Source organism: Sardina pilchardus, chromosome 2 (genome assembly GCF_963854185.1).
Source record: "Sardina pilchardus chromosome 2, fSarPil1.1, whole genome shotgun sequence".
Lineage (NCBI taxonomy): Eukaryota > Metazoa > Chordata > Actinopteri > Clupeiformes > Clupeidae > Sardina > Sardina pilchardus.
In genome coordinates, this window is record NC_084995.1 from 12970656 (window position 1) to 12993401 (window position 22746).

Genomic DNA, 22746 nt, shown 5'->3' on the forward strand with positions numbered 1-22746 from the left:
CAGGAGCTTGAACACAAAGTCGTCACTTTCATGAAGAATGAATTGAAGAGACTCAAGAAGCTCCTGAGTCCAGATTACCCAGAATCCCCTTGTGATGATGAGGACAATGAGGAGGACCAGAGAGATGCCAGAGACGGAGCTCTGAAGATTGCAGCGCACATCCTGAGGAACATGAGTCAAGAGATCCTCGCTCAGCAGCTGGAGAAATGTGAGTGATTTGTTCATTGACTGATTTATTTGTATTGCTGTTTCTTATCCAAAAAAAAAAATCCAGACCTTGGTAATCTTTCAGATTAAGAGTCTTGCCACGAATAATGTAATGGCCCAGCTCGAGGGGCGACATCAAGCATACATTTGAAAATCTCACTGCACGTAAAGGATAACACAGATATCAGATAGACCGATGTGATTGGTTTCCCCTGATGCCTTGGGTAAAAGTAATGTGCATCATTGCTCATTGCCAGAGTATCTTGCAGACACAATTCTAATTGTGCTCTTGTGAGAACTCTGGATTTCCAGGGCAGTTTCTTAAACCATTTACTTAAAACTCATGATTGGAATAAGACTGATAAACATTTGTATTACTCTATAAGTAATCCAATAACGATAATGACTCAGATACTTTAATTGTATTCTTGTATAATATATACAACTGAACATGAATCCTTGATCATAGGAAGAGGTTGACATTATTATTCAGTCAGTGTTTAGAGACACAGCATAACAGCGCAGCACCTGCCATATTACCAGTAGCTAATCTCTGATAGCCTTGTAACAGTGAGATGCTCTGACATAAGTCTGCTACATACACTTCTGAGAACTGTCATAACAATAGCCGGCTTCACACCGTCGGGCCAGCTTGGGCCGGGCTAACTTCGGGCCAAACTGGTGTTAATAGCCCGGGTCCACAAGCCTCACCTTTGCGTTCAGACTGTCAGGCCATTATCCTCAACGCATTACACCTCGGCACGCCCTCGCTTGTGAAAACTCACCATTACCACACCTTTTCAAGCAGGATAAGCTGAAGTCGCGTATCTCTTTCCTATGCTGTGCTATACAAGTCAGTCACCATTTATTGTCCGTTTGTGTCACTTATTCATTTCTATACTAACCATGACGGTGGATTCCTAAAGAAACGCATGGCACAGACACATACAGATGGTACGGGTTGAGAATGCTCCTTTCTTTCCCGCACATCGGGACTCCCGAAGCATCGGGACTTTGCAACCGCAAGGGGGCAACATAAGACCACCCTAATAAAATGAAGGTTCGGCTCATACCGGAAAACACGGAAAAACCCGAAGACACCGCGCTGGTGACAAGCGGAGAAAAGAGACATCACGCTCGGCATGTCAGATTGCAGTTTCAGAGTTTTCGAATGTTTTACAGCGTAGGCTACCTCACAGCTGGCTCTCTCACTTGACGTAGCCTATAACTCAGTCAGTCCAGCAGAGATGCCAGAGCAACGTTTTGGTCAATGGAGAGGGAGAGAAATGCTCCGCATATCCGTCTCATTTAATCCGTCTCATTTAATCATTAAAATGAAGGTGATGACTGGCGAAATTATAATCAAACGACGTTTCAATAAACCATTGTTGAAATTAATGAAAATGGTTTTAGAAGCCTTCAATTCAACCTGAAAGACTCGATATAGGCAACCTTAGATTAATTCATAAATTCATTACGGTTACAAGACCGCATTTCCGTGAATAGGCTATTATTGTCAAGGCGAAGACGAAAGAGATGGACAAGATGGACATTTAGACTACATTTATGCTAGGAATACTTAGAAATGTGTAGGCCTATAGGCTATTTTAAAACGGAGGCATGTTCATTTTAACCGGCGACGCTGGGTAGCTTACCCAGCACTTTATCACAGATTTTGTCCCCACCACTTTTGACAACTGAAAATAAAATGTATTTTACAGACATATCTAATATGCCTACATGCCTATCATGTCACTTTACTTATAACCGTAGGCTACATGCATGGAGAAGATCGCGCATTTTGTAACATTGTAACAATGGATGGTCAGATATGCGATAGGGCAGTGAGGGTGATTCATTGTAACCATCGACTAGTAGGCCTAGCTCCGCAAAAGAAGTTTCTAGCAACTTAGAATATATGGATCTCGTTATGCATGTTCATGTTGATTCAGAGATAGACATAGACTACCGTGGGCTACTGTGCGTCAATATAACAGCATTTTATCATGTGGTGAATTAGCCTAATGACTAACGTCAGTTTAACATGTCAGAACTTTTGATCGGCGTTTCAAGTGCATGCCGCGAATAAATGAACATGACTGACTGAATCCTTTATATTTCATCTTAATCATACGTCAGCGACCGGGGTTCAAAACTTACTCTACGCACCTCCGGAACCCATTAAGACAAGGGGCATTATTTTATTAAAAAGTTTTGCGATTTTTTTATGATTGCGATGTCTGCTGAAAAGAAAAGTTAATATGTGAATTCGTGGTTCAGCACACACACACACACACACACACACACACACACACACACACACACACACACACACACACACACACACACACACACACATTTTTACATTTACATAATAGGGCTCGGGCACACGCCTTGCATTCTAGGAATATCGCCGCCATTTGGTAGCGCACTGAACGTAATATCCATTCATTCAGATGCACAAGACAAGAAGCAGAAATATAGTAGCGATTTATTATTTTCCTCTTGCGATCGTGGGTTGCACTGTTACACCCCACTACACAGCAACATACTACCAAGAAGGCAAAAACTAAGTAACAGGAACACACTAAAAGGCGGGAGTAAATCCATAGTAATCCATAGTAAACTAAGGAGTGAAGCTGCCAATGTGGCTGTGCCCGCGAAGTTTTGATGTCATGATCCCGAGCCCTGTCGGGTGTCTGTCGAGAGAGAGGGGGGAGGGAGGCAATCGTCCTCAATGCCTAGGCTATAATGTCTAGTGAACTGGTTAGACAAGTGTGGGGGAGGGGGAATGATCGCACAAGACAATTGCTCTTCATGAAATGGGTAGTCTCACAGACGTTTGTCGATGTTTAAACGTAGCCTACTACATCACTTGCGAAATCGGACGTGGCACATAGAATTATTAGGCTACTGGATTTAATATAGCATAGACTTTGTTCATCCTATATTAGCCTATATTAAAATGTAATGTGCTGCGGGGAAGCATTGGGGAAGTCAGTTTAAGTTGTCCTGTAACAATTTGCCTCTTATTATAATCAAGAGTAGGCTATGCAGCCACGCACATAATAGTCTAGGTTACGGGCGGATGCGAGCAACCCCATGCAAAAGAAGGCTTTAAGTTAACGGACTGAAGGCCTGTTTACATGTCAAACATGCATTAAATCTAAGAAACGAAAAACACAACATGTATTGTGTCGTAAACAGTTAATGACTTCGTGGCCACTATGCGCAACTGCATCGCGCAGTGAGCTGAAGGATAGGAGGACCGACACTTATTAACACAAAGCTTTGTAAAGCACTAACAACCACCCCTCAAAGTTCATTGTCCATAAGTCCAAACAATAAGTATAAAAATCCGACAATCCAAAACGATAACGAGATCTCCCAGAAACGAAAAACAAGTTTGTTGAGTAGCCTAGTCCTTCCAACAATCTCAGCTTTTGCGTTTGTTAGATAAAAGGCATTCTGCCCTGCTGTATTCCAATGAGAAAAAATCATCCACAAGGTAGGCTAAGGGTCACGGTAATGCAGCATGCAGGAATCTATATACGCACAAAACGAATGAATGGGTTATATCGGCCAAAACGAATGAATGGGTTGGGAGAGTCGTCTGGCTGTGTCAGCAGACTGCAGTCGGTCTCGAGGGGTTAAATAGCGCACGTACTTGAATTTTAATCTGAAGAAGACCACACGAAAATAAAATCAAATCAAAAAAGAAGGATTTCAAGTGTGCGAACCTTTTTCCATTTTTTTATGATTTAGCCTACTCTTGTTCTGCACCTTGACCGGGGATGTGTACAAACTTTTTTACTACACTTGAATTTTAAACCAACTCTTCTCTAGCCTATATCCTATAGCCATACTTTAATAATCAGATGTTATGCTCATTTTTGTAGGCTACACCTCACCGGCAAGCACGCACGCAAATGCTGCTTTTGCACATCTACAATATTGGCCAGGCTATATAGAATAGGCTTTTAGGACTGTATTTTGCCTTCGTGCAACTTTAGTTGTGCTCAATCTAAATTATTGTCAGTAAGGATAGGCCATATTACCAAATGGCGAACCTCGAAAATTATTTAGGATATAGAGCCGTGTCCATTACGCATGCAGTTATTTTTTAGGCTATTGTTTTATTTGAGTGTTTTTGTCTACCATGGCAAACATAGTTGAAACGTTCGCTCTAAACTTATGTATTTCCAATCGGCTTTCACAAAACCGATGAGGTCCAGATCTCAGTGGCCTCATAGCTGCCTACAGCCATGCATAGTAAGCCTAATGATAGCCTAATAGTTATGACATTAATAGCCTATAAATGACCTCATGTCGGAATGGCACGTTGTTTGAAAAAAAAAAGTTAAATAGGCTTAGGCCTACCGCCGAGTGGGGATATGTCGGAATGAACAGCGGATACCAGCTGGGTTGTAAAACATTACTGTATTCGTTGATCTTATCGATGCAGTCCTTGCGGCCACTTCTCCCCATCGTAGGCAACTTTCTGTTTAGTGTTGACAACACAAAGGCCTTCACGTTGTGTGGCAGTGCTTGCTTGCCCTTCGATCCATCCCAGTTGGTGGTTTTGCACCTGTCCCTGAGTTATAGTCTATAGCGCTTATGCTCTAACCGCATAATAAAAGAAGCACCTGCAGCAGTGCTTATGGCAAGGCTTTAGTCACTGAGCTATGGACAAGCAGTTATGCTCGAAAATTATCATAATAACAGACACACCTAATTGTATGGCTCTATGTTTAAACACATCAAATTAGCAAGCATTTCCGCAGCAACGTTTGCTTTCTTTTTCTGTCGGTCCGCGGTTGCTTGGTCAATTGCGCAGCAAATTATCAGATCACCGGACCTAATTTCACTCCATGTCTCGCGGACCAGCAGCAGTCTCCACGTTTCGCGGCCCATAGTTTGAGAAACGCTGCATTAAAGTGTCATTAGGTTGTAGGCTATATGTTTAGTGATTTCTTTGTGTGTTTTTCATTGTAGTGTGTGTGCATTGAGTAGTTCCTTAAAATACGGAACAAAGAGCGTCCCGTAGATCTGTTCAATATGGAAGAAGACTAACTATTACTTATATATTTCTTATAACGAAACGCGAAGAAAAAATACGAGGACTGACCATCTCGTTTCTCCGCGTAATCCCCAATACCATGGCGACAAAGAGAAATAAAATATGATTTGATATTTAAGCTGATTGCTGACAAATTTGCCACACAATTCGGGGGAAGCAGCGGACAGGAGCGCCACAAGCAAGAACTTCTAGCCCAAATTAACATGGCAACGTTGCCTATGACTAAAGTGTCTAAGTAGGCTAGTCCTACTAATATTACATTTGATTGGTAGCATGTTTGTAGCGCGCCAGTTTACCCATCCCCTACATCAAAACAGCTTAGAATCAATCAAAGAATCAGCTGTGTCGGCGTTAGGCTGTAGGCGATTTTCTATAACCATTTTCATTCATTTCAACAATGGTTCATTGAAACGTCGTTTGAATAATTTCGCCAGTCATCACCTTCATTGTAATGATTAAATGAGATTAAGGAGTCGACTATTGACGGATATGCGGTCTTCATCATTTTGAAATGCGGGATGAAACTTTCTGCCACCTGGTGGTTGTTTGGGTACATTGCCTTAGCCTCGAAAAAAATCGGCTTGACGGCCTGCGGGATCTCTTCGGGAGTCCCGCGGGAGAAGGTGCATTCTCAACCCGTACCCACTGTACGTGTATCTAAATGAGTTATGTAACATAAATGACATTTTACCTGACTGGAAGAGCAGTAAACATTTGTAAGGCGGTGTGTACAATCCATAGACAGAAAAATCCGTATGGAGCTCCAGTGGAATTAGTTTCACGACGATGCCGCAAGTCCACAGCCTAGCACCAAACTCCGAGCGCAGAGTAGGCTAAAGAAAATATTTTGAAGGCAGTAGGCTAGTAGACGCTCCTGCTAAGAACCAAACGGGACTTTGTTCAAATCCACAAATCTATGGCTACTGGAAAATGTAAGGTTCATTTATTAAATGTTATTTTGAAGCATTAACAAACATATTTATTTTAGAATTCCCGAACGAAAGGGGTCGGAGTGCGTGAGTGAAAATGTCCTGTTGTGCAAATCTTTAACGTGGACGTAACCGCTATCTCTAAATTCGATGTACATTGCAATGCTTGTCGACTCCACACACAGCAACGGGTTGACTCCGCCTTCACCTTGACACCGCCTCTGGCCCGACTGTAGTCCCGAGTGGCCCAACGATTTTGTTGGGCCAGAAATCAGGGGCTAGTAGCCCCGATTTGGCCGGCAGTTAGCACTGCGCCAAGAGGTGTGAAAGCAATTAGCCCCGGCACGGCACGGCACGGCTGGCTCGGCTTTGGCCCGACGGTGTGAAAGGGGCTAATGAGTCATGATTACTGACAGGATATGCTGTCTGTTATTTTGTTACTGCAAAGTGTTCACGCACTTATGTCATTCGACTGACTAAATCATATTGTGTCTTTATATCTAGACGGAATGTTCCCTAGATGCCAACAAGAGCTTAAATATAGGCTAACAAAGAAGCTTCAGAGAGTATCTGAAAGTGTCCATAATGAGGGAAAGCCTACCTTCCTGGAGACAGATCTCTACATGACAGGTGGAGAAAGCCTAGAAGTCAATACTGAACATGAAGTCAGACAGATTGAGATGGCGTCCAAGAGAAATGTAACAAAAGGGGACACACCAATAAAATGTACAGACATCTTCAAGCCCTCCCCTGGACAAGACAAACCCATCAGAACTGTGCTGACAAAGGGAGTGGCTGGCATTGGAAAAACAGTCTCTGTGCAGAAGTTTATTCTCGATTGGGCTGAAGGGAAAGCCAATCAAGATATCAGTTTAGTCTTTCCTCTTCCTTTTCGGGAGCTGAACCTGATGAAAGACAAACATTTCACTCTTATGGACCTGATTCATTACTTCTTCAGTGAAACAAAGGACTTTGCCTTCTCCAAACCAGAAAGATACAAGATGGCTTTCATCTTTGACGGTCTGGACGAAAGCAGACTTCCTCTAGACTTTCAACACAGAGAATGCATCTACAGTGTAACAGAATCTGCCTCTGTGGATGTCCTTCTCACAAACCTGATCCAGGGAAATCTGCTTCCCTCCGCTCTTGTTTGGATCACCTCCAGACAGGCAGCAGCCAATCAAATTCCTCCTGAATTTGTTGACCGGGTGACTGAAGTTGGGGGTTTCAGTGACCCACAGAAGGAGGACTATTTGAGGAAGAAAATCACAGATGATGAGCTGGCCAACAAAATCATCACACATCTGAAGTCATCCAGGAGCCTCTACATCATGTGTCACATTCCAGTCTTCTGTTGGATGGCAGCCACTATTCTGGAGTGCATCATGACTGAAGCAGAGAGTGGAGAGATTCCAAAGTCTTTGACTCAAATATACACACACTTCCTGATCATACAATCCAAACACAGGAGTCAGAAATATGGGACCCGTGATATGGAAGCACTCTGGAACCTGAGGTTCATTCTGTCCCTGGGAAAACTGGCCTTTCAGCAGCTGGAGAAGGGCAATCTGATCTTTTATGAGGAGGACCTGAGAGAGTGTGACATTGGTTTGATAGAAGCATTTGTGTACTCAGGACTGTGCACTCAGATCTTCAGAGAGGAGGCTGGGCTGTACCAGGGGAAAGTGTTCTGCTTTGTTCATCTGAGTGTTCAAGAGTTCCTTGCCGCTGTATATGTGTTTTTGGATATTAGCATGAGAGAGGGCAATATCTCTGACCAGCACCAAACTTCTCAACTGCATTCACTGTTCAGTGCTAACAGACTTAATGACCTACACCAGATAGCAGTGGATCTGGCCTTAAACAATGAAAATGGACACCTTGATCTTTTCCTGAGGTTTCTTCTGGGCCTCTCACTGGAGTCCAATCAGAAACTCTTACAAGGCCTGCTACCACAGATCAGAAGCAGCTCACAGAACACAGAGCAAACAGTCAAATACATCCAGGAGAAGATCAAAGAAACCTCCAGTCCAGAGAGATGCATCAACCTGTTCCACTGTCTGTATGAACTGAATGACCACTCCCTGATGGAGGAGGTCCAGGGCTACTTGAGGAAGGAAAATAAATCTCGAGGGAATCCCTCTCTTTCCCAGCTGTCAGCACTGACCTTTGTGCTGCTGATGTCTGACCAGGAGCTGGAGGAGTTAAAGCTGTTGGATTACGGTCTCCATGCTGGATCAGATGAAGGTCTGCAGAGGATGCTGCCAGCAGTTAAAGCAACGAGAAAAGTCCAGTAAGTATTGAACTCAAACTCATACAGTAAATATGTGAATTGAGGTTATATTAAAGTTATGGATTTGTTTTGAGTCACCCGTACTGTACACTAGCCTGGAAAGCCAGTCCAAACGTAACCTCGGCCACAAAATTTGAGGTCGGTAAGTTCGGTCTGGACTTGTTCCATTAAGGAGCAACTATGCCCGAACCAGAAAACAGTATGGACAGGGTTTATTCGACGATAGACTATAGGTACCATTGTTCATCCATCCATCACGTCACCTGCGTGAGCTTCGGCTGATTTTGTTTACTCAAAAAAGTTCTTGTCATTAGATAAGCTATAGCATATATTTAGATGTCACTGATGACTGAAATCGAAACTAGAGTAACACAGCAAGAAGAAGGATGTTCTGGTTCAGGATTCATGGTAGGCTATTTCGTTGCTCTGATTGGTTAGGTCTATATATTTGAGTGCAGAGGCATTTCCCCCTGTGTTGGTTGAAACGCCCCATAATCACGTCCCAATCTAGCAGTATCAGACTCAAATTCGGATTAGAATCGAGTATGACTACATCAGGCTAACTGTATACAGTACCACTGTAAAAACAAAATCTGTAAAAATTATGGTAAAATAATGGCAGCTGTGGTTGCCATAATAGAAATACATCACAGAGTCAAAAGATAAGATGGTCACTGTTAGAAATGGTCTGTAAACATTACAGTAAACATGGGCAAATTCACAATTAAAACAGGCCTGACTCCGTTAAAAAAATGCTGATGACACCTTTTCTGGGAGCAAACACATCTGAGCAAGTCCTGAAGAGCCTGAATTACTTGCAATAATTCACAAGTACAATTAGAACCCAAGGTGGCGTGCACTTTACTACTCACCTCTATTATCCTGCATAACATCACCACCAGATGCAAAGTTCCTCTTCATGGCAACATTTATGATGGACATGAGCCTAACGTAAACTCAGAACAACCTCCAAACCCGTCTTGGTGTTCCGGTCCTTTGACTTGACTGGACGATTAGAGCACAACTACGTGAGAAATGTGATCCCATCTAACAGCTGAAATCCGATCAGAGAACTAACTGGCCCCAGAAGATGATAGTAGTATGACTGAAAGTATTGTAGAGGATTCAGCAAACATGAATATAGAAGTCTCAGAAATAAGTCTTACATTAATGAATACTGCATCAAGCAGGGATCCTACCACAGACAAACACCAACCTGTTATTGCAGGCCCGGTGGAGCAGTGGTCACATCACTGATTGTCTGGGTTTGATTCCTGCTGTTGCAAGCTGTGTCACTTTGGATAAAAGCGTCTGCTAATCAGTTAACTTTAACTTTATGGAAACCATAAAGATAAAGTCTATCTAAGTATAAGTATAATCTAGTATAAGTAGATTTGCGTATAAGTATGTAAATCTAGGATTTATGTCAATGTGTGTACGAGTGAGTTTTGTTTGTGTGTGTGTCTACAGGATGAGTTGGTGTGACCTCACAGAAAAGAGTTGTGCGGCTTTAGGTTCAACTGTCAGCTCAAACTCCTCCAGCCTGAGACAGTTGGACCTGAGTGTTAATAATCTGGGAGATTCAGGAGTGGAGCTGCTCTCTACTGGTCTGGAGCATCCAAACTGTAGACTGGAGAAACTTGAGTGAGTCTTGTGTGTATGTGTGTCTGTCTGTCTGTCTGTCTTTTAATGCAGGCATTCTCAACTCTCAATTCCCTGGCTTAATTCTGATTCTTGTGTGTCCACAGACTATGGCGTTGTGAGCTCACAGAGAAGAGCTGTGCAGCTTTATCTTCAGCTCTCAGATCAAACTCTTCCAGTCTGAGACATCTGAACCTGAATTACAATAATCTGGGAGATTCAGGAGTGGAATTTCTTTCTACTGGTCTGGAGCATCCAAACTGTAGACTGGAGACGCTGAAGTAAGACCGTCAGTTGGCATGTGCAGTTGAATGTTCTTTTTCGTATGTGTGTGTGTGTGTGTGCGGCGTGTGTGTGTGTGTGTGTGGGGGGGGGGGATAGGGGATAGAGAGGGGCAGAGATAGATTTAATTATGTAGTGATGCTCATCTCTATGCCTAAATGTTAATGTGTGTCTCTACAGGCTGTGGAGTTGTAAACTCACGGATATGAGCTGTGCAGCTTTATCTTTAGCTCTCAGCTCAAATACTTCCAGTCTGCGACAACTGCAGCTAAGTGAAAATAATCTGGGAGATTCAGGAGTGGAGCTGCTTTCTACTGGTTTTGAACATCCAAACTGTAGACTGGAGACACTGGAGTAAGTTCTTGTGCGTGCGTGTCACACAGAACCACTGTTCTCTCTCTCTCTCTCTCTCTCTCTCTCTCTCTCTCTCTCTCTCACACACACACACACACACACACACACACACACACACACACACACACACACACACGTACACACGCACACACACACACACACACACACACACACACACACACACACACACACAGACAGACAGACAGACACACACACACACACACCTTTTCTGACATTTCTAAAATCATTTTGATGGCACATAAACTCTTAATAGGGCAAATGGCACTTTATGGATTTAAGTTGCTGTTTCTACTATAGGAACACTGCCCTCCTCCAACAACTGAAAAGAGCTGCTATGCTACAGGAATTCAGAGGTCTCTTTCTACAAACTTCTGTCAGTGCAATTGCCTCTATATTTTTTCGGAATTACGTTTATACTTCGTTGCAAAAGACGCATAGTTAGTTTGTTTATTATTGCGCCTCTCAACTGTAGGGGGACCCCGAGAGCAAGTATTTTTTAGTGCTGCTTCTGTCTTTTAATTACGTGATTCTCACCTCTATACCTTGCCTTTAATGTGTGTGTGTATGTGTGTGTGTGTGTGTGTCTACAGGCTGTGGGATTGTAAACTCACAGAGAAGAGCTGTGCATCTTTATCTTCAGTTCTCAGCTCAAACTCTTCCAGTCTGAGACAGCTGGACATCAGTTACAATAACCTGAGAGACTCAGGAGTGAAGCTGCTTTCTACTGGTCTGGAGCATACAAACAGTCAACTGATGACACTAGAGTAAGTTGTTTCAGTTCACGATTTTAATGAATGACTCTCAATCACAGTACACGGCATATAAGACTTCCGTTTTACATAACAAGGCCACTAGGTGTCGCTCTGTGCTCAACTCAACATCCATAACATCTTCCTTCCTTTAGATTAATGTTCTGTTATTAAACACTTCAAACAATTCACTTTTCAATAACCATTGCAGGCTGTATAACATTACTGCAATAACATAACTCTATATCAATAACTCATTGTTATTATAGTATCACATTTGAACATGGCATTTACACTTACAGTCTTTCCACACTTTACTCTTTTTTTTCCTTCGTAGGAACAGATCACACCAACAAAAAAACTAGTGAGGTTTCGTCCTGTGTGTGCTGCCACTGTCTGTGTGTGTGTGTGTGTGTGTGTGCGTGTGTGGGCATTAGTAAGGGCAGCGATCCGCCTACACCCTAGTCGAGCCCATGTTCTCATGTCTCATACGTGTTAGTGCATGTGGACTCTAGACGAGCATAAGTTCCATCAACGTCACCAGTTCAGTCTTTGAGGTGGGCGTGAGAGGCGGCCACTGCGTGTGGAGACTGCATGTCCCGGAGTGCCACTGTGCTTGCCCGGTGTCGAGCACAGTCCAGGCAGCGGTGTACTTGGGATGCGAGGAGCCAGAGTGCTTTGGGGCTGTGCGTCTTCGGTCCCTTCTGGTTCACCCTGGCCTGATCCATGCCCGGTCTCGGCTGAGGCTGACTTCCCAGACATATGCTCCTGTTCAGGATCGTTCTGCTCTGGCCTACTGATTGGCTGTGCTTCAGCTGCGTGCTCTGCCACCCGAAGATCCACACGGTTGCGTCTGTAAAGTGTGCCGTTGACATCTACCACGAATGAGCGAGGGGCGACTTTCTGGATGCATTGGCCCAGTTGCCATCTTCCTGTGCGATCACCTGGTAGTGGTTTCATTCTGATCCGATCTCCCACGATCAGCTCTGGGAGGTCTCTGGCGGAGCGGTCATAGGTCGATTTCGCCATCCGCCGTTTCCACCTCAACTTCTCAGTCACTCCGACCACCACATGTGGCTGTAGCAGACTGTCTGCCACTGGCAGCGAAGTTTTGAGCCTTCGTGACATTAAGCGTTGAGCGGGGCTGCTGTCCAACCCGTCTGTGGGCGTGTTGCGCCAGTGGAGGATGGCCATCCATGCATCTGTGCCCTCTGCCTTTGCCCGCTTGCAGAGTGATTTCACTATTTTCACAGCAGACTCGGCCTTGCCATTAGATTTAGGATGACGGGGGGAGGATGTGACATGGGTAAAATCCCAGCTTGTTGCAAACTTCCTGAACTGTTCGCAGGCAAACTGTGGGCCATTATCAGTGATCACTTTGTCAGGCTGCCCATAGCGTGCAAACTGGGCTCTGCAGCGCGTGATGAGTGTGTCGGCTGACAGGTCTGGCAGCTGGTCGATTTCCCAGTAATCCGAGTAGTGGTCTACAATGATGAGAAATTCTTTGCCTGCATAAGAGTAGATGTCCATGCTCACCGTTTGCCATGGACGTGTAGGTATCTCATGCGACATCATAGGTTCCTTCTGCTGATTCCTTGCGTACTCATTACATGCAGAACAGTTGGCAACAAAGTCTTTGATTTCGGCTCTCATTCTTGGCCAGAAGAGGGTATCTCTGGCCCGTCTATAACAGGCCTCACCACCTATGTGGCTAGAGTGTATACGCTTGAGTAGTTCTGCTCTTAGGGCCTTTGGGATAACTACACACTGTCCTCTGTATAGCACACCGTTTTGCACATTCAGCTCATCCCGGAAGGGCCAGTAGTCCCGCACTTCCAGTGGGGTGTCCTCTCTGAAGTCGGGCCACCCGTTCAGGATCACCGTCTTCAGCTCTTGGAGTACATTATCCGTTTCTGTATGCTGTGCTATTTGGCGGAATCTGAAGGAAGTGACATTCAGGTGCTGGGCTTGGTCCAGCTGTGCGTACTCTGTCTGGGTGGCAAACACTGCATGTCGCACATGTGGGGTGTCTGGCCCTTTGTGCGGCAGAGTAGCTCGACTTAAAGTGTCACTGACGTACATTTCTGGCCCAGGCTTGTATACCACATCGAGGTTGTAACACTGAAGCTGCATCAGCATTCCCTGGAGACGTTTTGGTGCACTCAGGAGAGGCTTCTTGAAAATTGTGATCAATGGTTTATGGTCTGTTTCTGCCGTGACCATTTCTCTACCATATAAGTATTGGTGGAATCTTTGACATGCGAAGACTATGCTCAAACACTCTTTTTCGATTTGAGCATAGTTTTGCTCTGTTTGTGTCAGGGCTCTCGAAGCAAAAGCCACTGGCTGCCCCCCTTGCAGCAAGCAGCATCCCAGTCCATTCATGCTGGCATCACTCTGGACAGTTACAGGCTTTGTGACATCATAGTATCTGAGAACAGGTGTGTTGGAGACCAGTCGCTTTATCTCACACACTGCGTCCTCGTGTTTGGTCAGCCAGTGCCATTCTGTGTCTTTGTCCAGGAGTCTGCGGAGTGGCTCACAGACCTCCGAGAGCTTTGGCAGGAATTTTGCGAGGTATGTCACGAACCCAATGAAGCGTTGTACAGCTTTTGCATCCGTAGGAGTTGGCATCTCCAACACAGCCCGTGTTTTCTCTGGGTCGATCTTCAGCCCTTCTGAGGACAGTATGTGTCCATGGAAGTGGACCGCTTGAAGTTTGAATTGCAGCTTGCGCTCACTCAGTCTAAGCTTCACAGCTCTGCAACGTTCCATGAGAGCATGCAGATTGTTGTCATGGTCTCGTTCTGCGTCCGCCTCTGTGTCGCCACACCCAACCACCAGGATGTCATCGGCTATTGGTTCAACGCCAATCAGGCCTGCTAGCAGTTCATGCTGTTTACGCTGGTAGAGTTCTGGTGCTACAGAGACACCGAAAGGGAGTTTGAGCCACCTCATGCGGCCCCACGGTGTCCAGAAGGTCGTCAGACGACTGCTGTTTTCATCAAGCTTGCACTGTAGAAAAGCGTCGCGAGCATCCACCAGTGTGAAGAGACGTGCCTTGGGTAGCTTGTACAACACATCCTCCAACGTTGGCATGTGATAGTGAGACCTCAGCAATGCTCGGTTAAGGGGTTTGGGGTCAATGCATAGTCTTATTTTTTCTGGTTTTGCGACAGTCACCAAGTTACTTATCCATGCCGTGGGCTCGCTCACTGGTGTGATATTGCCTGCTCTGATGTGCCTATCTAGTTCGCCCTTGACCTTCTCCCTCAACGCCACTGGAACATTTCGAGGTGCACATTGTACAGGAGTCACATTTGGATCCAGCTCAAAGTGTATCTCACCTGGGACTGACTCGATTGGGTCCATGAAGACATCCGTGTAGGCGGTCAGCAGCTGCTCTTTAGTGAGGGGCACAGACCGATCTGCCTCTAGTTTGTGCAGCTCCTCAGGAATTGTGAATGTCATTAGGCCCAGACGCTCGCATGTGGCCCCAGAGAGGAGAGGCTCCTGCTGAGTTTCCACTACCTCAAAGACCAGGCCGTGCTTTTCTCCTCTAATGACACATTCTGTGTGGAATCTCCCCTGTGACAGCATAGTTTCCCCAGAATATAGTTTCAGTTTGGTTGTGCTTGGTTGTAGCGCTGTTCCAGGCGACAACTTCTCTTTGACCTTGCTGCTCATGACGTTACAAGTGGCACCGGTATCTAGCTGACATGCTTGCTTTTTCTTGTTCAAACGCAGGTGCACAAACCATTTGAGCCCCTTTGATTTCACATTGCTAATGCATTCTGTGGCTAGGAACATGTCATCTGTATCTGTGTCCCCTTGCTCAACATCTTCCAGCACATTCACCTTTTTTGTCTTGCTGCTAGCCTGGCATACTTTAGCAAAGTGGTTCGAGACGCCACACGCTCGGCATGTCTTACCGTAGGCTGGGCACTGCTCCCTGCCACGCTTGTGGCTGTTTCCACAGTATTTGCAAGCAAACTGTAGATCTCGCCCTCTCCTATCTTGAGTTTTACGTCTCTCATTTTGCTTGTCTGCTGCATTCACACTGTCCGTCTGCACTTGTGGGCTCACCATAGTTTTCATGCGCTTTTCTGTCAGTTCTGCTAGACGACATATTTCAACCGCTGCTGGTAGCATTAGCTCTCGTTCACGCAGCAAGCGCCTTCGGGTATTTTCACTTGCAACACCTAGCACGAGCCTATCCCGAATCATCTCGTCCTTAAGCCCACGATACTCACACGATGAAGCTCCTTCCCGTAGTCTAGTTAGGAAACTGTCTATAGGTTCATCAATCTCCTGTTTGCAGCACCCGAACTGATATCTTTCATATATCACATTTTTCGCTGGCTTAAAATACACACCCAAAGCGTCTAGGATGGCAGTAGGGTCTTTCTTTTGCTCCTCACTCAAAATCACGTTATGCATATAAATGTGGCGGCACTCGTTACCCATTAGCCGTCTTAGCGAGGCTGCCTGCACTTCCTCCGTCTTCTCATTCAGGCCCGCAGCTAACACATAGTCCTCAAATTCCGCACGGAAAACCTCCCAGTTCTTCGCCAGATCACCGGACATCTGCATGCCTTCTGGTGCCGGAATCATATTGTGCGCCATTTCTTCCTAGTTAGCTATGTCAGCTAAACCACTTCTGACACCATGTTTCAGTTCACGATTTTAATGAATGACTCTCAATCACAGTACACGGCATATAAGACTTCCGTTTTACATAACAAGGCCACTAGGTGTCGCTCTGTGCTCAACTCAACATCCATAACATAAGTCTGCCAGTTTGTGTGTGTGTGTGTGTGTGTGTGTGTGTGCGTGTGCTTGCTTGTCTGCAGCACTCAGAGTGCTTGAAGTTGAAGTCTGTTCAACTTTCATAACAGCGCTTGGCTTGTCAATGTCACTTCTCTCTTGCTAGCCAATTAAAATCAATGAAGAGGGACCTACACTGTCAACAATGTTGGTAGTGGCAGAGGAAAACTCAATGGGGCAATTGCTCTGTCGCTAGTTTGGAGTACGGTATAACCTGGAGTTGGAGTTGGGAGTTGGAGTTTAAAACCGTGTTAAACTTCAAACTAGCGACTGAGCAAGCCCAGCCCAGTCCTATATGACTAATATTAAAGAACTACTGCAAGCTGAACGCAAATTACAAAGCAATGACCAAGGACCTATGTCCACAATTTTTTTGCTCTAACAGCGCCCTCAAACTCTGCCACTAACAACATTGATGACAGTGTAGGTCCCACGCCTTCCTCCATTCTAATTGGCTAGCAAGACAGAAGTGACATTAACGAGCCCAGCAAGGGCACTGTCAGTGCAAAAAAACGTGATTGGTGAACACAGGCCCTTAAAAGTGTTCTCGTGTAAATATTGTCATTCAATTGTGTGATTTCTATCTCTGTTATAATATCATTATGTGTTTGTCTATAGGCTTAAGGGTTGTGACCTCACAGAGAACTGCTGTGCAGCTTTATCTTCAGTTCTCAGCTCAAAGTCTTCCAGTCTGAGACAGCTGGACCTGAGTGGGAATAATGTGGGAGATTCAGGAGTGGACCTGCTTTCTACTGGTCTGGAGCATCCAAACTGTAGACTGGAGACACTGAAGTAAATGTGTGCATGTGTTTGTAAAAGAGAGAGAGAGAGAGAGAGAGAGAGAGAGAGAGAGATTGTGTGTGTGTGTGTGTGTGTGTGTGTGTGTGTGTGTGTGTGTTTGGGGAGGGAGTGGGATAGAGAGGGAGAGAGAGCTTTAATATAAATTTCATGATATAAACTGTGCTGTGATTCTCATCTTTAGGGCTGTCTTTTGTGATGCATACACATTCTCTGTTTTTAGGGTACTCAATGCAATAATCATTTGACTGTATGAATGTTAATGTGTTTGTTTGTGTGTGTGTGTGTGTGTGTGTGTGTGTGTGTGTGTGTGTGTGTGTGTGTGTTTGTGTCTACAGGCTGAGGGGTTGTAACCTCACAGAGATGAGCTGCATAGACTTATCTTCAGCCCTCGACTCAAACTCTTCCAGTCTGAGACAGCTGGACCTGAGTAACAATAACCTGGGAGATTCAGGAGTGAAGGTGCTTTCTACTGGTCTGGAGCATCCAAACTGCAGACTGGAGAAACTGGAGTATGTCTGCAAGTGTGTGTGTGTGTGTGTGTGTGTGTGTGTGTCTGACATTTCGAACATTTGCAGGATGTTGGGTAGTGTGGCACTTTTCTGTTAAATCATGACTAAAACATTTTTTCTCAAAACAAGGTTGATGCCCCTTTAACTTTTGATCTCAATATGAGCGTACAATTGCTTTGTCATGTTGTAGCTGGTTCTAAGTCTACCATGGGCGGTTACAATACAATGATGACTTATACTGTCCTCCAGTTGTCAATGGAAACATTTGTATTGAATTCTTACTTCCAGAATCGGCTGTGGGCAGGACTGTTGCGCTTTACACAATACTGCTGACAGCTTACAGTTTACATGTGTGACAGTAATTTCTTTTGTTTGTTTGTTTGTTTGTTTTGTTTCTGTCCTCGGATAGTGTATATGCGGTGGTGGGAAAAAGCCGGTGTGTTGAGTGTGCATTACGGACGATGTGCGGTGGTAGTGTAGGAGCTGGGCTAGTGTGCAGTAGTCTGAAAGTTGTCGGTTCAATTCCCGGCTTCCACCGTTGTGCGCTTGAGCAAGGCAATTAACCCCAAATTGCTCCGGGGACAATGTAATCCCTTGTAATATAGTTAACATATTGTAAGTCACTTTGGGTGAAACAAGTGTCTGCTAAATGTAAAATAATATAAAGTAAATTGTGTGTTTGTCTCAGGCTACGGAAGTGTAACCTCACCGTGAGCTGTTCATCTCTAGCTGCAGCTCTCAGATCAAACCCCTCCAGTCTGAGAGAGCTGGACCTCAGACACAACACACTGCAGCCGTCTGGAGTGGAGCTGCTTTCTGCTCTACAGAGAGACTCTACATATAAACTGACTCAACTAGAGTAAGTAAGGATGAACACAGCACATACAATCACAGTCCAAAGTAATCCTGTGTGCTATGTGTAATTGACACAACATGACTAACACACACAAATACACACTTATTTACAGGTGACCTTGAGTGTTGGTATTAAAAAAAGAAAAATCTGATTGGTTGATTTATTATGGTGATGTCCCTGTCCTATGTCACTAAATGTTTCAAGGCAGGTAGTGCGTGGTAGATGGATGGGGAAATGCCCTGCATGTCTGTCTCTTCGGCTAACACTAACATCTGTTCTCTATAGTAAGTTAACGCTGAAATTGCAGTTGTGGAGACAAACAGAATATTTTGCTAAATGTGTCTGTAATTGCATAAAGAAAAAGCACACACCATATGGCTACAGCCTTGCATGTCTGTGTTGCGGAATCCTAATGAAGAAAATCCCATTCCAAGGATGATGGAATCTGCTGAATCTCCTCAACAGGTATTAACTGGGGAGAAATCAAACATCCGTCAGTGTGACTGGTGACTCAATATCAGATGATCATCCAACTGCCCCACACATCAGCACTATGTTTCTATATGTTTAATGCTAATTTAAAATATTTAGTTTGTTATGAAGTGACGCATTGATTAGCATTTATAAGCTGATGAAAGCAAGATTTGTAAAGAGATTATTTTTCAGTTAATGTTGAGTAGCATGAAAATTTTCTTTTTTATGAATATCTAGCCATATAGTGCCATGAGCACCATTAAACTTTCTTTTGTCACAAACTAGTTTGTCTCAGTGTGGTCAGTTCAATCACTCATATCAGGTTTGTGCCTCAACCACAATTCTTAATATCCATCCACTAATGTATCCCCAGACCCACCAGTTAAAATATCAGTCTTATAAGTGCTTTAAAGAGGGGCAGACAGCTCTACATCATCACTAATCCCTCTAAAAGCACAACAGGGGAAGGTGTTTACAGCTGGGGACCCAGTTCTACATTCCAGTGCTTTCTAGTGGCCTATATGGAATCTGTAGGTAGAGGAGGCAGCAGAGACCACATGAGGCCTTGAACCCTGGACTAGGAACACTAGCATGCACCCACAACACTAAAGAACCCTGGACTACAAGAACACTAACATGTACCCTGACCACAACGCTAAAGAACCCTGGACTACAAGAACACTAACATGTACCCTGACCACAACGCTAAAGAACCCTGGACTACAAGGTCAAACTGACTGTCTCAGTCTGACTATATACTCAGGTGTATATGTCCAAGTACAAATGATAAAGCAGATTAAGACGAGGTGATTTCTTAGACAGGTTAGGTATTGACTTGGGACTATATTGGGGCTTAGCACTGCTACTTGTGTGCAGAGATTGTACTGTGGCAAGTGAGACAAGGTACTCGTGTGTTGCATGATGTCTCGGTGCCCAAGTAGCCGTGCTTCACCCCAATATGGGGGAGAGAGGGGTAAGACGAGCCACTTTTTACATTTTCCATCACAGCGTCATGTCAATGACGTCTTTTTTTGCAATCTTCATACCATATCAAACTTCAAAGTGTCCTGCTACTATTTGACTATAAAAAAACATTGAAAACATTTTATAGACCCAGTGATATGCCCTTTTGAAAAAAAGTGGTCAAGTGGCTCAACTTACCCCATGCACGGGGTAAGATGAGCCAATGTGTGGGGTAAAATAAGCCAAAGCAAAAACTCATGTAAAAGATTGTTTTATTAAGTCTTTCATTGTTCATAACACGATATATGACCTGTAAAAGCTATGTCAACCAATTCAGCCTTTAAACTTATCTTAAAAAACATTTAAAGTGTAAAAGGGATATAGAGTGGATGCATGGACCATATTATCTTGTTCTCATATGTTAAAATATGTTAAAATATAATATTGTACATTATTCTCATATGTTAAAATATCATATTGTAATCCTTATCAAAAATAAACTCAACTGCAATTTAAAAGCCTGATGTTAAAATATAGGCCTGATATTGTCAGGCTTTTTGTGGCTCAACTTGCCCCACCTCTTATGGCTCATCTTACCCCATAGCACCATTTCGGGAAAAAAATGCTTCTCATGACAAGCTAGACTAAGATTTGTCATTTTGATTAACCCTCATATAATAGCTTATAAAGGCACTATCTCAGATATAATGTGTCTAAATGATGTTTTATTCTTGTTTTCTCTAAATCATCTTACTTCTGGACAAACATGGAATTCACTCAGAGAGCAAAAAAACACATTATTCCAAATATCTTTCTTACCAAATTTTCCATGTGCTTCCCTTCTCTACTGATGTTAGGAAAGGGTCCCCTCCCCCTTAGAATGCTGTCATAAAATTAAATTTGTTTACCATATCCTAGAAAAAGGGTATGGCTCACCTTACCCCTCGGCTCATCTTACCCCTCTCTCCCCTATGATATAGTAAATAATATGGAAGGTCCAGTCAACCAGTATTCCTGGCAACAATTCCACCATGAAAACTAAATAGCACTCCAAACAAGTCAGAGAAGCGTAAGTGAGGTGAACAAAGTTCCAGACACTAAGCATCCTCTGGAGTTCAGGGAAATTCATCATCGGGGAATGTAAGGAATATGGCAAATGTGCAAATCAGACCGTAAAATAGGCTGTCATCACAAACTGAGTGACCTTCAAGACGAATACTGGTGGGGGAGGCCACCAAGGCACCTATGGCAACTGAAGGAGTTAAATGCTTCAGCAGCTAAGATTGGAGACATTCTGCATTTGCAATTGCCCAAGGCAAAGCTCTATAAGCTCTATAAATCTCAATTTGATATGGGAGACTCCAAGGTCAAATTGAAGGAGGCTCTTTGGTGTGATAATACCAAAATTCAGCTTTTTGGCCATCTAGATGCCATGTATGGGCAAAACTTCTTGACAGAAGGTCTTGGGAGCCTTGTAAAGCTAAAGTGAATCCAGCAAAATCTGGAACTCCTGGAGGACAATCTGATTCAGTGCGCAAGAGAACTACAACGTAGGAGAAGATTTACTTTCAAGACAATGAGCTGAAGCCTACAGCAATAACCACACAGAAAGACCCAGACTCAGACCTAAATCCTATGGAAAATCTGTGGATGGACTGAAAAAGGGCGTTTGAGCATATTGCATCCACAACAAGAATAGGAAGGATGGAGCCAGCAAATCTAGATAAGCTGGAGGAGTTATTTCAGATGGGCAAAAACAAAGTATATTGGTATGCTTTTCAAAACATTCGCATTTGAGGGGCTGGATGTGTGGAAGCACAATTGTGCTTCAATTAATGAATGAATGAAAGAATTATGGGGTTTGTTGATGGGTGTGTGTGTGTACCATACCATGTATTCCTGCATGCACCTTTGTTATTCTACTTTTCACTTTCAGAAGGCACAATGGCATTGTGAAAAGCGGAGATTCCGCTTTCACGGGTTCTGCCGTTTATGAGCGCTAACTCCACACACGCAGCTCCCACATAGCATTTACACTGATAAACTACAGTTCCCGACATGCCTCACATTCACAGACCCGCGGCGTTTCAAAGCCTACCGTGCTAGCGACCGCTAGCAACCTCTCCGTTTAAAACATCCACAATGCATGTCATTTCAGTCTACTACATTTATTTATCAACATACCTAGCGAACAGTGAGGTACCCACTGATTCAGCTCCATTTTCCATCCCGTAGTAACAATATAATCACTTTCCAAACATACACGACACTCACGCATTTTGTCTGCCGGCGTTCTGTTTGTGTGCACCCGAATTCTGGTCCCCAGGGGAAACACGAACCACGTTGGGGCTAGTTCCTTATTCCCTGTCCCGGGACAGTGGAAAGTGTGTGGTTTAGTGTGGGGGTGATGAGTCGGCGTGTGTTGAGCTAGTTTGTTATTGTTTGTTCTGACTGTTGCATGTAATGTTCCTGTCTGTATGTAAAGTATATGTATGGCCATTTATATCTTTTATATGGTGTAAGTTATGTGTTATGTTATGTATTATGTATGTATATGGGAAAGTACATTGTTACTGCATAGGTGTTGCACCCTGTTGTATAGTGGGCTCTTCCAATTAGCTGGGGATTGGTAGGCCTATTTAAAGGTGAGACATAGAGTGCTGAGGAGAATGGTCTGGGATGGCAGAGCACTGCGTCAGCTTGCTGTGAGGCTGTGTATTGAAAGTGAGTTATGCGTTATATTGCCTATGATGGCCGGTT

At 44.1% G+C, this 22746-nt stretch overlaps 1 protein-coding gene across 1 annotated transcript; it reads left to right on the forward strand.

Moving 5' to 3' along the window:
- The first annotated feature begins 12 nt into the window (after positions 1 to 12).
- On the forward strand, positions 13 to 19171 carry LOC134063629 (NACHT, LRR and PYD domains-containing protein 14-like). The gene is made up of 10 exons (XM_062519241.1): positions 13 to 208; positions 6721 to 8509; positions 9980 to 10153; positions 10258 to 10431; positions 10613 to 10786; positions 11398 to 11571; positions 17002 to 17175; positions 17520 to 17693; positions 18382 to 18552; positions 19015 to 19171. Exons 1-10 carry the CDS (start codon positions 31 to 33, stop codon positions 19019 to 19021), a joined length of 3189 nt encoding a protein of 1062 aa, XP_062375225.1. The 5' UTR covers positions 13 to 30; the 3' UTR covers positions 19022 to 19171.
- The last annotated feature ends 3575 nt before the right edge of the window (positions 19172 to 22746 follow it).

What these genes read in the sequence shown, in the direction of transcription:
- LOC134063629 (XM_062519241.1), top strand. Translation starts at nt 31, where the DNA reads ATGAAGAATGAATTGAAGAGACTCAAGAAGCTCCTGAGTCCAGATTAC. An exon ending in CGCTCAGCAGCTGGAGAAAT is followed by an intron (nt 209 to 6,720) that starts GTGAGTGATTTG and finishes CTTTATATCTAG; the next exon opens with ACGGAATGTTCCCTAGATGC. An exon ending in TGTAGACTGGAGACACTGAA is followed by an intron (nt 17,176 to 17,519) that starts GTAAATGTGTGC and finishes TTGTGTCTACAG; the next exon opens with GCTGAGGGGTTGTAACCTCA.